This window comes from Mandrillus leucophaeus, unplaced genomic scaffold, assembly GCF_000951045.1.
Source record: "Mandrillus leucophaeus isolate KB7577 unplaced genomic scaffold, Mleu.le_1.0 Scaffold151, whole genome shotgun sequence".
Taxonomy (NCBI): domain Eukaryota; kingdom Metazoa; phylum Chordata; class Mammalia; order Primates; family Cercopithecidae; genus Mandrillus; species Mandrillus leucophaeus.
The window spans coordinates 209,810-222,345 of NW_012101488.1; the positions used below are offsets into that span (position 1 = coordinate 209,810).

Sequence of the window (12,536 nt, forward strand, 5' to 3'; positions counted from 1 at the left end):
GGAGGATTGCTTGAACCCAGGAGTTCAAGGCTGCAATGAGCTATAATCACACACTGCACTCTAGCCTTGGCCACAGAGTGAGACCTTGTTTCAAAAAAAGAGAAAGAAAGAAAGAAAAAGAAAGAAAGAAAGAAAGAGGGAGACAGAGAGAGAGAGAGAGAGAGGAAGGAAGGTCAATTACACCAGCTGTTGACCTGGAGATTAACTCAATGGAGATGGGCAATGAGTGACCCCCCACAACTCCCAGCTCTCCACTATGACGTTGAATCTGAGACTCAAATTTGCTGTCCCTTAGTTTCCCTGCCTGTAAAACAGACCAGTACCAACTTCAGAGTTGTTCAGGGGGCTCAATGAGGTATCCTGGTCAGGATACCAAGTTGGTAGGGCTTGGCATGGTCCCTGGCACTCAGCCAGCATGCAGTGTCAGCTGATCACCTGAAGCTGCTTCTGAGATCTCACACACTCTTCCAGAGCCCAGCATGTTTGTATCTGGTGATGAGCTCCTGGGAGTGTTATCTCTAGCCACCACATTTCATTCATTTAACCAGGAAGAGAGCTGATGTTTTAACATTCATCTTGTAAGTGGATACTTCTGATCCTTAAAGGTAGCCATCTATTATATTGCTTTTTCAAGAGATTTTTAAAATAAGTGATTACCGTACACCCAGGACTTGCTGTTGAGGCAAGAATGATAACAATGAAAATAATGATAATTATAATGTCAAGCATTTAGCCACAGTCACCTTGTTAGTATACTGTTCTCAACACTTCACAAACATTAGAGCAGGGCTTCTCAATATTAACACTCCATTTTCTATCTAGAGTGCTCACTTGCACTTCTGCCATGGACTAACACAGCAAGAAGGCCCTTACCAGATGCCAGTACTATGCACTTGGACTTCCCAGCCTCCAGAACTGTGAGCCAAAATAAATCTTTTTTCTTTGTTAAAAAAGAAAAAAAAAAAAAAAAGAGCAAAAAATACATATGTTAGCACTTAAGGACAGATGGTGCTTTGTTATTGAGGACTGACCTGCACATGGTAGCATCCTTGGCATCTACCCAAAAGATGCCAGTAGGACACCCTCCCCCAACCCCAGTTGTAACAACCAAAAAGATTTCCAGACATTGCCATTGTCCCCTTGGTGGCAACACTGTCCCCAGTTGAGAATCTTTGTTCCTTAGATAAAAATCCTCACAAAGTCATAAAAAGGAGATATTATTCCCATTTTATAGATAAGGAAACTGAGGCCCAGAGAGGTTGAGTAACTTTCCAAAAGTCACCAGAGTTAGTAAGTTTCAGGACTTGCACCCAGACAGTCCAATTCTGGTAACTGCATTCTGGTGTAAATTTATGTGTACCTACATGCATGTGTGTGAGAGAGGCAAAGAAGAACCTAATTTATATTCTCATTTCTTTAATTCAAGTTTTTTTAATTTAGAGTAGGCTATACAATCTCATGGTTTAATCTCAAAGATATATAGAATACTTTGTCTTTTTATCCTATTCACATTACCCAGTTCCTCATGTCACTCCCCCCACCACACACACAAATTGTCACTGTTTTCTGTTTCTTTATCCATTTACAAACCAATGCAAATATATATATTTTTTCTCCCTCATTTACACCAACAGTAACATATCATCTAGACTATTTGGCAGCTTGAACTCAGATTTTTGTGTGGGTTTTTGTTGTTGTTGTTATTACTGGTTTTCTTTGAGAAAGGATCTCACCCTGTTGCCCAGGATGGAGCGCAGCTGCACAATCATAGCTCACTGCAGCCTCCAGTTCCTGGGCTTAAGTGATCCCCCTGGCTCTGCCTCCCAAGTGGCTGGGACTACAAGCATGCACCACCATGCCTGGCTAATATTTTTCAATTGTTTTGTAGAGATAGGATTTTGTTATGTAGCCCAGGCTGTCATTTGTATCTTAACTGCTTTCCTCAGTGATTTTTTCCCACTCAGTTCATAGAGTTCATGAATTCTTCCTCATTCTTTGGCATAGCTATATTATTCCATTGTGTGGAAATAATGGTTCATTATTTATTTAATCAGTCCTCTATTGTTGAAGAGTTGGGTATTTCCAATCTTTTGCATTGTAAATAAGGTGTAGTAAAAAAACACTATGCACTAGTCATTTTGTTCTGTGAAAGTCTATCTATAGAACACATTCCTTGACATTTAATTATGGGGTCAAAGGCTATAGGAATTTGTAGTTTTGAAAGACTTTGCCAGATTGCCCTCTGTAGTGGTTGTACGAGCAAAGTGTGGGAGTTCCTATTGCCCTCAGCATCACCATAACAACAAGTCATCAAACTTTTGGATCTTTGCTGAAAGGGTTATTTCGGTTTGTTTTAATTTACATTTCTCTTATGATGAGTAGAATTGAGCATTTTTTCTATGTCAAGAGACAGTTAAATTTTCTTTTCTATGAATTGCCTATTCATATGCTATGTGTATTTTTCTGTTGGGTTGCTGATATTTTTCTTATTGATTTCCAGGAGCTTTTTATATATTAGTGAAATGAGCTCTTCATGACATCAGTTAGAGTTTCTCCTGGTTGTCATTGTTCTTTTGACTTTGCGAATGATGGGATTTTTTTTAACCTTTCAGGTGTTTCTTTTCATTTTATATCTTTTTTTTTTTTTAAGTCTTTTATGGCTAGAGCTTGTATTCCTACCACACCATTCCACTGAGAGAAAGAATAGGTTGGGTAACTGCTGGGATCCAGAACCAAACTCCAAGGGTTTGCCTCCAATTTCTAAGCAATATGGAAATTTAATGAGAGGAAGTGAGAGAAACTAAGGCAAGAGTTGGGCAGTATAGTTTAGTGGCTGAGAATTTTGATTGCCTGCTTGTGGATCACAGTACTGCTGTTTACCACCTATGACATCCTGGAAAAATGTTTTAAATGTTCTGAGCCTCTGTTTCTTCATCTGTAAATTTGGCATAACAGTCCTATCAGGGTTGAGGCAAGAAACAGATGGTCTACTCTAAGGGAGTAGTAAGGAGAGTTTAAGACAGGGACTATTTGCAGCAGAGGTGTAGGTGAGGCATAGGAAGAACAACATGGGATAATACAGCACCCAGGGGCTAACAACAGCAAGGAACTGTCACCTCCCTCAGGCTAGAAGCCATAAGGAGCAAAGCAGATCCCAGAACCAGAAGACAGTAGTAGTATATGGAGAGGGACACTCAACAGGGGCTGTGGGCTGGAACAAAAGGACCCAGCCAACTGTAGGACTAATCCCTTCAAACTTACTCCCCTGCTGCCCTCTCGTCTTCTGCCAATGTGCCCGCTGACAGAAACCAACCAGCAGCAAAAGGTAAGGGGACCCCAACAACACAGCTCAGAGAAGTCAGCCTTTCAGACAGCAAAGTGGAGCAGAGAAGGGTAGAAAACCAATTTTTGCAACATCCAGTATAATATAAGTGTGTGCTTCATGGGATCAAGGAGAGGAATCAATGATTTGATACACATTCAGCACTTCGAACAGAGTCAGGCTTGTGGTGGGTGCTAGTGAATGTTCTCTGTTATTTCTACTCTACTTTTATCATTATTGTCACCGTCATCAGCAACTCTTGATGCTCCACGCTCACTTTCAGTAGCTTGGGAACGGTCACTTGCAGGGACAGCATTTCGCCTTTGGTCTCACTTGCTCCCCTCATCTCCTCCTCCTTCCCTGCTCCTCCAAGGCACCCTGCTCACATCCTGCACCTGCTCTGTCTTCTCGGAGCTGCCCTTCTCGGCACAGCTGAACACCTTGACTGAAGGAGCCAGTGTCCACCTTCCTGTCCCCGGAAGTCTTGAAGGTATTCTCACCACGTCTTGGTTCCGAGGGTATGACACCCAGCCAGCAGCCATGATATTCTCCCCGGAGGGCCTCCCAGGACCTGCTCACACTGGCCGGGAGATGCTGGGAACCCAAAGCAGCCTGGTCCTTAGAAACGTGACGGCTCAGGACTCGGGCAGCTACACCGTTGTGCTGGAAACCAGCAGGGGATGCAGGAGTGCAACAAAGCAGATCCATGTCAAGAGTGAGTGGGGCCCCACAGTAGGAGGGATTGACTTCTCAGAAAGCAGACCCACAGGACCCCAGAAGAGCCCACAGGACACATTCTGTGCTGGTTATCCATTGCTCCCCATTAAACCACCCCAAAACTTAAAACGTCAATAACTTATCCAGCTGGACAGTTCTTGTGGTCAGCTGTTGAGGTGTCTGGGTGTTGGCTGATCAAGAATGACCTCCTTCATGTGCCTGGCGATGGACCAGCTGGTGGCTGGAGTGATGGGGGTGAGAGGGCCGCAGAGCCTCCCAACCTCCAGCAGGCTATCCTGGGTTTTTGCACTGAGCAATGGAAGAGGAATAAGAGGTGAAGTTCCAAAACTCCTTCAGGCCCAGGCTCAAAACTGACCGCCATTGCTTCCACCACCTTCCATTGGCCAAAGCAAGTCACATGGCCAGCCCAGCTTCAACAGGAGGGAAAGAGGTCCCACCTCTTAAGGAGAGGAGTTGCAATGTGTTGTGGCTATTTTTTGTCATTGTGTTAGGTTGTTCTTGCATTGCTATAAAGACATACCTGAGACTGGGTTATTTATTTAAAAAAAAAAAGAAGACGACGTTTGACTGGCTCATGGTTCCACAGGTGGAAGCGTGGTGCCAGCATCTGCTCAGCTTCTAGGGAGGCCTCAGGGAGCTTTTAAACATAGCGGAAGGCAAAGGAAGAGCAGGTGTCTCCCACGGTGAGAACAGGAGCAAGAGAGAGAGGGAGTCAGAGAGGAAGTGCCACATTTTACAACAATCAGATCTCATGAGAACTCACTACCATGAGGACAGCACCAAGCCATGAGGGATCCGCCCTATGGCCCAAACAGCTTTACCCAGGCCCCACCACCAACATTGGGGATTGCATTTCAACATGAGGTTTTGGCAGGGATAAATATCCAAATTATACCAGCCAAGCCTTGCAACAGACAATCATGAGATACACATTCATCGTCACTTGGGAAATGTAGAGAAGGTCTCTGGTAGCAGCCTTCAACCTCATCTATATTTTTATCACCTGGACTCAAACTTTCATATCTGAATTAGGAAAACAAAGTCCTGAGAGTAACCAGACCCATCCTCCTTTCAGAAGATAGTCCAGAGACTCTTAGTCAGCTTGGGCAAAATACTCTAGGCTTAATCAACAGAAACTTATTCCCTCAAGTTCTGAAAGATGGATTGCAAGATGAAGGTGTTGGCAGGTTTCATCTCCTCTGAGGCCTCTCTTTTTTGACTTACAGAAGGGTGCCTTCTCATCCTGTCCTTGCATGGTCTTTCTTCTGTGTGTGCACATCCCTGGTGTCTCTCTGTGTGTCCAAACTTCCTCTTCCTATAAGGACACTGGTCAGGTTGGATTAGGGCCCACCCTAAGAACTTCATTTTAACCTAATCACCTCCTTAAAAAATAAAAAAAAAAGTGAAGGGAGCCAGTTCACTGGCCATTCTTGACGTGCCAGACACTGAATGATTTCCCAGCAGCCCAAGAGGCGGCAGCTCTGAGCAGCAACCCATTGCACAGGTGGGGAAACTGAGGCTCAGAGAGGTGACATCAATGGCCTGTGGTCATGTGATGAGCAAAGGACTGAGCAAAGGTCGTATGACGACTCATTGATCCTGGGGCCTCTCTACTTCCGTGCCGCCTCTCCAGCCCGGCAACATCTCCATGGTACAATGTAAAGGTGGGTATCGCGCTTAGAACCCCGCTTCTGCACAGAGGGGTTTTTACTCCCCTCCCAGAGAATTTATGGACCGCTGAGGTTCATCCATCTGTATTTCTGCGATTTAAAGGCTAATTTTTTTTTTTTTTTTTTTTGAGATGGCTTGCTCTGTCACCGAGGCTGGAGGAGTGAAGTGGTGTGATCTCAGCTCACTACAACCTCTGCTACCCGGGTTCAAGCGAGTCTCCTGCCTCAGCCTCCTGCGTAGCTGGGATTACAGGCACGCGCCAACACGCCCGGCTAATTTTTGTATTTTTAGTAGAGACAGGGTTTCACCATGTTGGCCAGGCTGGTCTCGAATTCCTGACCTCAGGTGATCCACCTGCCTCGGCCTCTCGAAGTGCTGGGATTGCAGGCATGAGCCACCGTGCCTGGCCTGAAGGCTAATTCTTCTAAAGGCCTAGCTCCACACCTTTGCCTATGCCATTTTCAGCCCGAAGCGCCCTTTCTAAAGAGAGAGGTTGCAGGAACTCATGCTCAGTGGTGCAGGCTCTGCAGCCAGAACTCCCTGGATCAAATCCCTCTGCCATCCATTATGCCCCTGAGTCCCTGCAAAAAAGTAACTTTCTGTTTCCCCATCTGTGCAATGAGGTCATAGCAGAACGTACCTCATAGGTTGACTGTGAGGAGTAAGTGAGTTAATCTGTGCTAAATGCCTACAACAACGCCTGACAAACAGCAAGTAAATGTTAGCCCTGGCCAGGTGCTATGGCTCACACCTGTAATCCCAGCAGTTTGGGAGGCTGAAGTGAGAGGATTGCTTGAGCTCAGAAGTTCGAGACCAGCCTGGGCAACATGATGAGACCGCCCCCGCCGCCCCCCATCTCAGCAAAGAATTTAAAAATTAGCCAAGCCTGGTGATGTGCGCCCATAGTCCCAGGCACACAGGAGGCTGATATGGAAAGATCCCTTGAGCCCGGGAGGTTGAGGCTGCAGTGAGCTGTAACCTTGCCACTGCACTCCAGCCTGGGGGACATAGCAAGACCCTGTCTCAAAAAGAAAAAAATAATAGCCCTGTTTGTTTCAAAGGACTTGATTTCTTTGAGCCTTCCTTTTCTCATCAAAATGGGAATAAGGCCAGGCACAGTGGCTTAGACCTTTAACCCCAGCACTTTGGGAGGACAAGGTGGGTAGATCACTGGAGCCCAGGAGTTCAAGACCAGACTGGGCAACAAGGTGAGACCCCATCTCTACAAAAAATAGCTGGGCGTAGTGGTCCACGTCTATAATCCCAACTACTCTGACGAAACCTTTGAGCCCAGGAAGTGGAGGTTGCAGTAAGCTATGATTGCACCACTGCACTCCAGCCTGGGTGACAGAACAAGACCCTGTCTCGAAAGAAAGAAGAAAGAAGAAAGAAGAAAGAAAAGAAAAGAAAAGAAAAGAAAAGAGAAGAGAAGAGAAGAGAAAAGAAAAGAGATCATAATTACATCATAGGATTGTTGTGAGGATTAAATGAATACATCCAGTGGCTTTCGTAAGAAATGCTTTTCACATCATGCCCAGTATATCCCACAACTAACCAAAAGGAAAGTGTAATGACAGTTATTACCATGAGCAATGCTCTCTGATGTTTTCTATAATATTTCTTTCCATGTTTTAAATGTTGATCACAGTCTACTAAATGATTTAGACACCTGGGCATGGGTCTTGCTTGCAGTATAACAAGCCATGGATTAACATGTGTGCTTGGCTCATGGTAAGAGCCCAATCCATGGCCAGGTGTGGTGGCTCATGCCTGTAATCCCAGCACCTTGGGAGGCTGAGGCGGGTGGATCACCTGAGGTCAGAAGTTCAAGACCAGCCTGGCCAACATGGCGAAACCCCATCCCTACTAAAAACACTAAAATTAGCTGGATGTGGTGGCGGATGCCTATAATCCAGCTATAGGGAGGCAGAGGCAGGAGAATTGCTTGAACCTGGGGGGCGGAGGTTGCAGTGAGCCGAGATCACGCCACTTCACTCCAGCCTGGATGAAAAAGCAAAACTCCGTTTCGAGAAAAAAAAACAAAAAACAAAAAAAACCAGACCAATCCAGGTGGCTATTACACTGCCTCTTGTTCGTACAACTAGTGGGCTCTTTCTCCTCCTTCAAGGCTTAACTCAGATACCTCCTCCAGGAAGCCTTCCGTGAGCTCTCTGGTTGTGCTAAAGTTCTTGTCACTTAGAACATAGCATTGAAATCAGAAATCAGCTCAAAGTGGAAGTTCCCAGTACGGTCTGGGAATTCAAATCCCAGATGTGTCCCTACTTAACCACGAACCCTGGCCCTAATGACCCCCAAACCTCAGAGCCTTTCACCTGAAAAATGCGGACAAGAAGTGGGGACCTCTTGGGTCACCTCCTCACTGGGCTGTTTCCACTCCTGCAAACTTAAAGTCAAGTTCTCACATGATAGTCAGAGTGAGCCTGTTCAAACCTAAGCCAACTCACGTCCCTCCTCTGTGCAGTCCTCCCATGGGTCCCACCGCACTCAGAGTCAGAAGCAGAGTCCTCACCCTAGCCCAGGAAACCCCAGCATGATCTGCTCCCATTCTCTCTCTGACTTCTTCTCCCAGTCCTCTCTCCCTTTCCCTCCTCTCTATGCCCACCTTGGCTCACACCCATCTCAGGGTCTTTTACTTGCTGTTCCCTCTGCCTGAACATTTTTTTCTTAGGAATCCACATGGCTCCTTCCTCTGCTTCTTCAGGACTCTGCTCAAACATTACCTCCTCAAAGAGGCCCTCCTTGACCCACCTTACCTGAAATGGGCTTACCCAACACCGCAGCCCTGTGCAGTTTTCCTCACAGCACTTACAACCACTATACGTATTTGTCTGTTTGTTGACCCTCTCCTCACTCAATCGTAAGTTTAATGAGGGCAGCGACTGCATCTGTTTAATCAATGCTGAGCCCCCAAGTCCTAGAGTCTTAGAGTCCGAGATTTGGTTCACCCAGATCCAGAGGCGAGGATTAAAGGTCAGATAGTCTGTTTGGGAGGTGCAAGAAACTGGAGAGTGAGGAAGTTAGGCAGAGAAGCCAGGAAATAATAAAAGCTGTATTCCCAAGCTGGTTACTATGGGCAACTGGAGCACAGTCCCATTGGGGAACTCAGGGCCCTGGTGTGGAACAACTCTGCAGAGTCATCCCACATGACAGCGAGGGAGCTGGGGAATTTATACACCAACCTGTCCCGGCATTGTGGAGGGCTGCTCTCTGGTTTGCTCATTCCCCAGCACTTCCAGCCTGCTGCCTCCATGGGCAGAGTAGGCTTTGGCCAGCAGTGAAAGTCCTCAGGCAACGGGATGCAGGTGCTGGCCATTGGAAGTGGGAAGAGCAAGGGGTTGGATTGGGGGCACTGGGCACAGACCAGGCTCTTCAAACACATTCATTGGTGAATTAATGAATGAATGAACACACGAAAGAATGGACATCTCTATGGTGGGCAGAAGAAATGCCCAGCTTTTCTGAGTGGTGTCCACTCTTGTGGCCTTGTTCCCTGTTTGCACAGACAGCCTCCAACTAATGCCACTGAAGACATTCCCAGCCGCTATCCGGGGAGTCATCCAGAGTGAGCTCAACTATTCTGTGATCCTGCAGTGGGTGGTGACAATGGACCCTGAGACCGTGCTGAGCTTGACCTTCAATGGGGTGCCCTGTGGGATGGGAGAGAAGCTGTTCATCCGACGGTTGTCCTGGGAACAGCTGGGCACCTACATGTGCATAGCCACGAATAGCAAGAAACAGCTGGTCTCCGAGCCTGTGACCATCTCGCTGCCAGGTGAGTCCCCCATCCCATGCCACCCCACCCAAGAGCCTTGCACCTTCTCCAGCCTTTGGCAGCCTCTCTGATTCCATTGAGCCACCTTCTATGACCAGTCCCCGTGACACCCTTTATAGGCAAAATGTCATTCCAATGTTCCATCCACCTGGCGGACTGTGCATTATTAGGCCCTTCTTTCCTTTTTCTTCTTCTTCCTTCTTCTTCTTCTTTTCTTCTTCCCTCCTCCTCCTCCTCCTCCTCCTCCTCCTTCTTCTTCTTCTTCTTCTTCTTCCTCCTCCTCCTTCTTCTTCCTCTTCCTTCTTCTTCTTCTTCTTCTCTTCTTCTTCTTCTTCCTCTTCTTCTTCCTTCTTCTTTTTCCTTCTTCTTCTTCCTTCCTTCTTCCTTTGTTCTTCTTCTCCTCCTTCCTTCTTCTTCTTTCTTCTTCTTCTTTCTTCTCCTTCTTCTTTCTCCTTCTTCTCTCTTCTTCTTCTTCCTTCTTCTTCCTTCTTTCTTCTTCTTCTTCTCTCTTCTTCTTCCTTCTTTTTCTTCTTCCTTCTTCTTCTTCCTTCTTCTTCTTTCTTTTTTTCTTCCTCTTCTTCTTCCTTTTCTTCTTCTTCTTCCTCTTCTTCTTCCTCTTCCTCTTTTCTTCTTCTTCTTCTTCTTTTATTCTTTCCTTTTCTTCTTTCTTCTTTTTTCTCCTCCTCCTCCTCCTCTTCCTTCTCCTCCTCTTCTTCTTCTTCGTCTTCGTCTTCTTCTTTATTCTTTCTTTCCTTTTCTTCTTTCTTCTTCTTCCTTCTTTCTTCTCCTCCTCCTCCTTTTCCTTCTCCTCCTCCTCCTCCTCTTCTTCTTCTTCTTCTTCTTCTTCTTCTTCTTCTTCTTCTTCTTCTTCTTCTTCTTCTTCTTCATTCAGTGGGCTGTGATCACACCACTGCACACCAGCCTGAGTGACAGAGGATGACTGTCTCAAAAAAAAAAAAATTCACCATTGTCATCATCTAAGGAGTGGTTCAAAGCAATGGCTTTGGAATTTGAATCCCTGGCTGTATGACTCTGACCCAGTGCCTTGACTTCTCTGTGCCTCAGTTTCCTCATCTATAGCACTGGGAAGATAATAGTGCCTACCCCAGAGTGTGGTTGTGAGTATTCAATGAGATAAGCAGGTGAATAGCTTAAAACAATAATGTCTAGCACTATTGAACACTAATGAGTGCTCAATAACCATGAGCCAATATCACTGTTGCAATTAGCATTGTCATTATTAATTGTAGCTATTACCATATGCAGTCAGTATGTGGAGCCCTGGGTGGCAATCAAAATAACAGCAAGTTGTCAAGATCAGAGAAGTATTTTGGGACCCGGTCAAAACTCAGTTCAGTCCCTGTTCCCATGCCTTCCTGGCTGGGTAACTTAGGGCAAGCGACTTCCCCTCTCTGAGCCCCAGTTTCCTCATGTGTATAATGGGGGTAATCCTATATACCTCCGCAGGGTTGTTATAAGGAATGAAAACAAGGGGTGACTGAGTTTGGCGGAACAACTGTCAAGCAGCAGGTGCCTTGAATAGCAGCTGTTATGGTAAATATTGTTTTTAGTGTGTTATTCATGGAGGGACACATGGTGATATGGTTTGGCTGTGTCCCCACCCAAATCTCATCCTGAATTGTAGCTCTTATAATCCCCATGTGTCATGAGAGGGACCCAGTAGGAGGTAAGTGAATCATGGGGTCGAGTTTTTCCCATGCTGCTCTCATGATAGTCTATAAGTCTCACGAGTTCTGATTGTTTTACAAAGGGCAGTTCCCCTGCACACATTCTCTTGCCTGTTGCCATGTAAGATATGCCTTTGCTCCTCCTTCACCTTCTGCCATGATTGTGAGGCCTCCCCAGCCATGTGGAACTGGGAGTCCATTAAGCCTCCTTTTTAATAAAGTATCCAGTCTTGGGTATTTCTTCATAGCAGTGTGAAAATGGACTACCATGGCTTGGAGTGAACTAGAGGTATGCAGAGGAACTGGCCAGGAGAGAAGAGAGGGAGGGTATTTGGGGTAGCAAAGAATGCATGAGTCAAGGTTCAGAGCTGGGACATGGAAATGGAAGGGGTGATGGGAATCTCAGCTTGGCTGGGTCCCAGAGAACCACCTCACCTCCCTGGCCAGGGTCCAGTGGGAGCTTCAGGACTGATGGACTGGGGGAAAAAATGTAAATCTTATAGCACCTAGTGACCCTGATATTCATTGAGAAGGACAACACTTCCAAGACCTCCTTTGCTCATTCATCAGCTGCCCAGGAAATGTTTATGAGCACTTGCTGTGTGGCCAGCCCATGTTGGGCAGTGCTGGGAATGCTCTGGTGACCAAGACAGCTGCAGCCCTGCCTTCACAAGACTCACAGTCCTGTGTCCACAGACAGTGATCACCAGAGTGGGCAGGGCTGGGATGGGGGAGCCCAGAGAGCTATGGGACTCAGCCTAGGAGTTAAGGAGGGCTTCCTGGAAGAAGGGACATTTGAGCTGGTACCACAATACATAAGAATTATGCAAGCTGACCAGGTACAGTGGTTCATTCCTGTAATCTCAGCACTTTGGGAGGGTGAGGCGAGTGGATCACTTGAGGCTAGGAGTTTGAGACCAGGCTGGACAACAGGGTGAAACCCCGAATCTACTAAAAATACCAAAATTAGCTGGGAATGGTGGCACGTGCCTGTAATCCCAGCTACCAGGGGGGCTGAGACACAAGAATTACTGGAACCCAGGAGGTGGAGGTTGCAGTGAGCTAAGATTCTGCCACTGCACTCCAGCCTGGTGACAGAGGGAGACTCTGTCTCAGAAAAAAAAAGGAATTATGCAAGCCAAGAGAGAGAAATGGCATTCCAGAGAGAGAGAGAGTGCAGCGTGGACAGGCCTGGAGGCAAGACAGAAAGAAAGGGATGAGCTTGGAAAAGTGAGTGGAGTCCAGGGTTACATGTCTATAAAGGCAGGGCAATGAGAGAGATGAGGCTGGCCAGGTGGCAGGGCCTCGAAGGCTAAGGTGAGAA

At 46.5% G+C, this 12,536-nt stretch overlaps 1 protein-coding gene across 1 annotated transcript in view; it reads left to right on the top strand.

Annotated features, from left to right (window-relative positions):
* IGSF23 (immunoglobulin superfamily, member 23) overlaps positions 1-12,536 on the top strand; it is a 27,512-nt gene that overhangs the window by 7,406 nt on the left and 7,570 nt on the right. Inside the window, exon 2 of the mRNA XM_011975059.1 lies at positions 9,255-9,524. Coding sequence (XP_011830449.1) covers positions 9,255-9,524 — 270 coding nt within the window. The remainder of the gene's footprint in view (positions 1-9,254; positions 9,525-12,536) is intronic.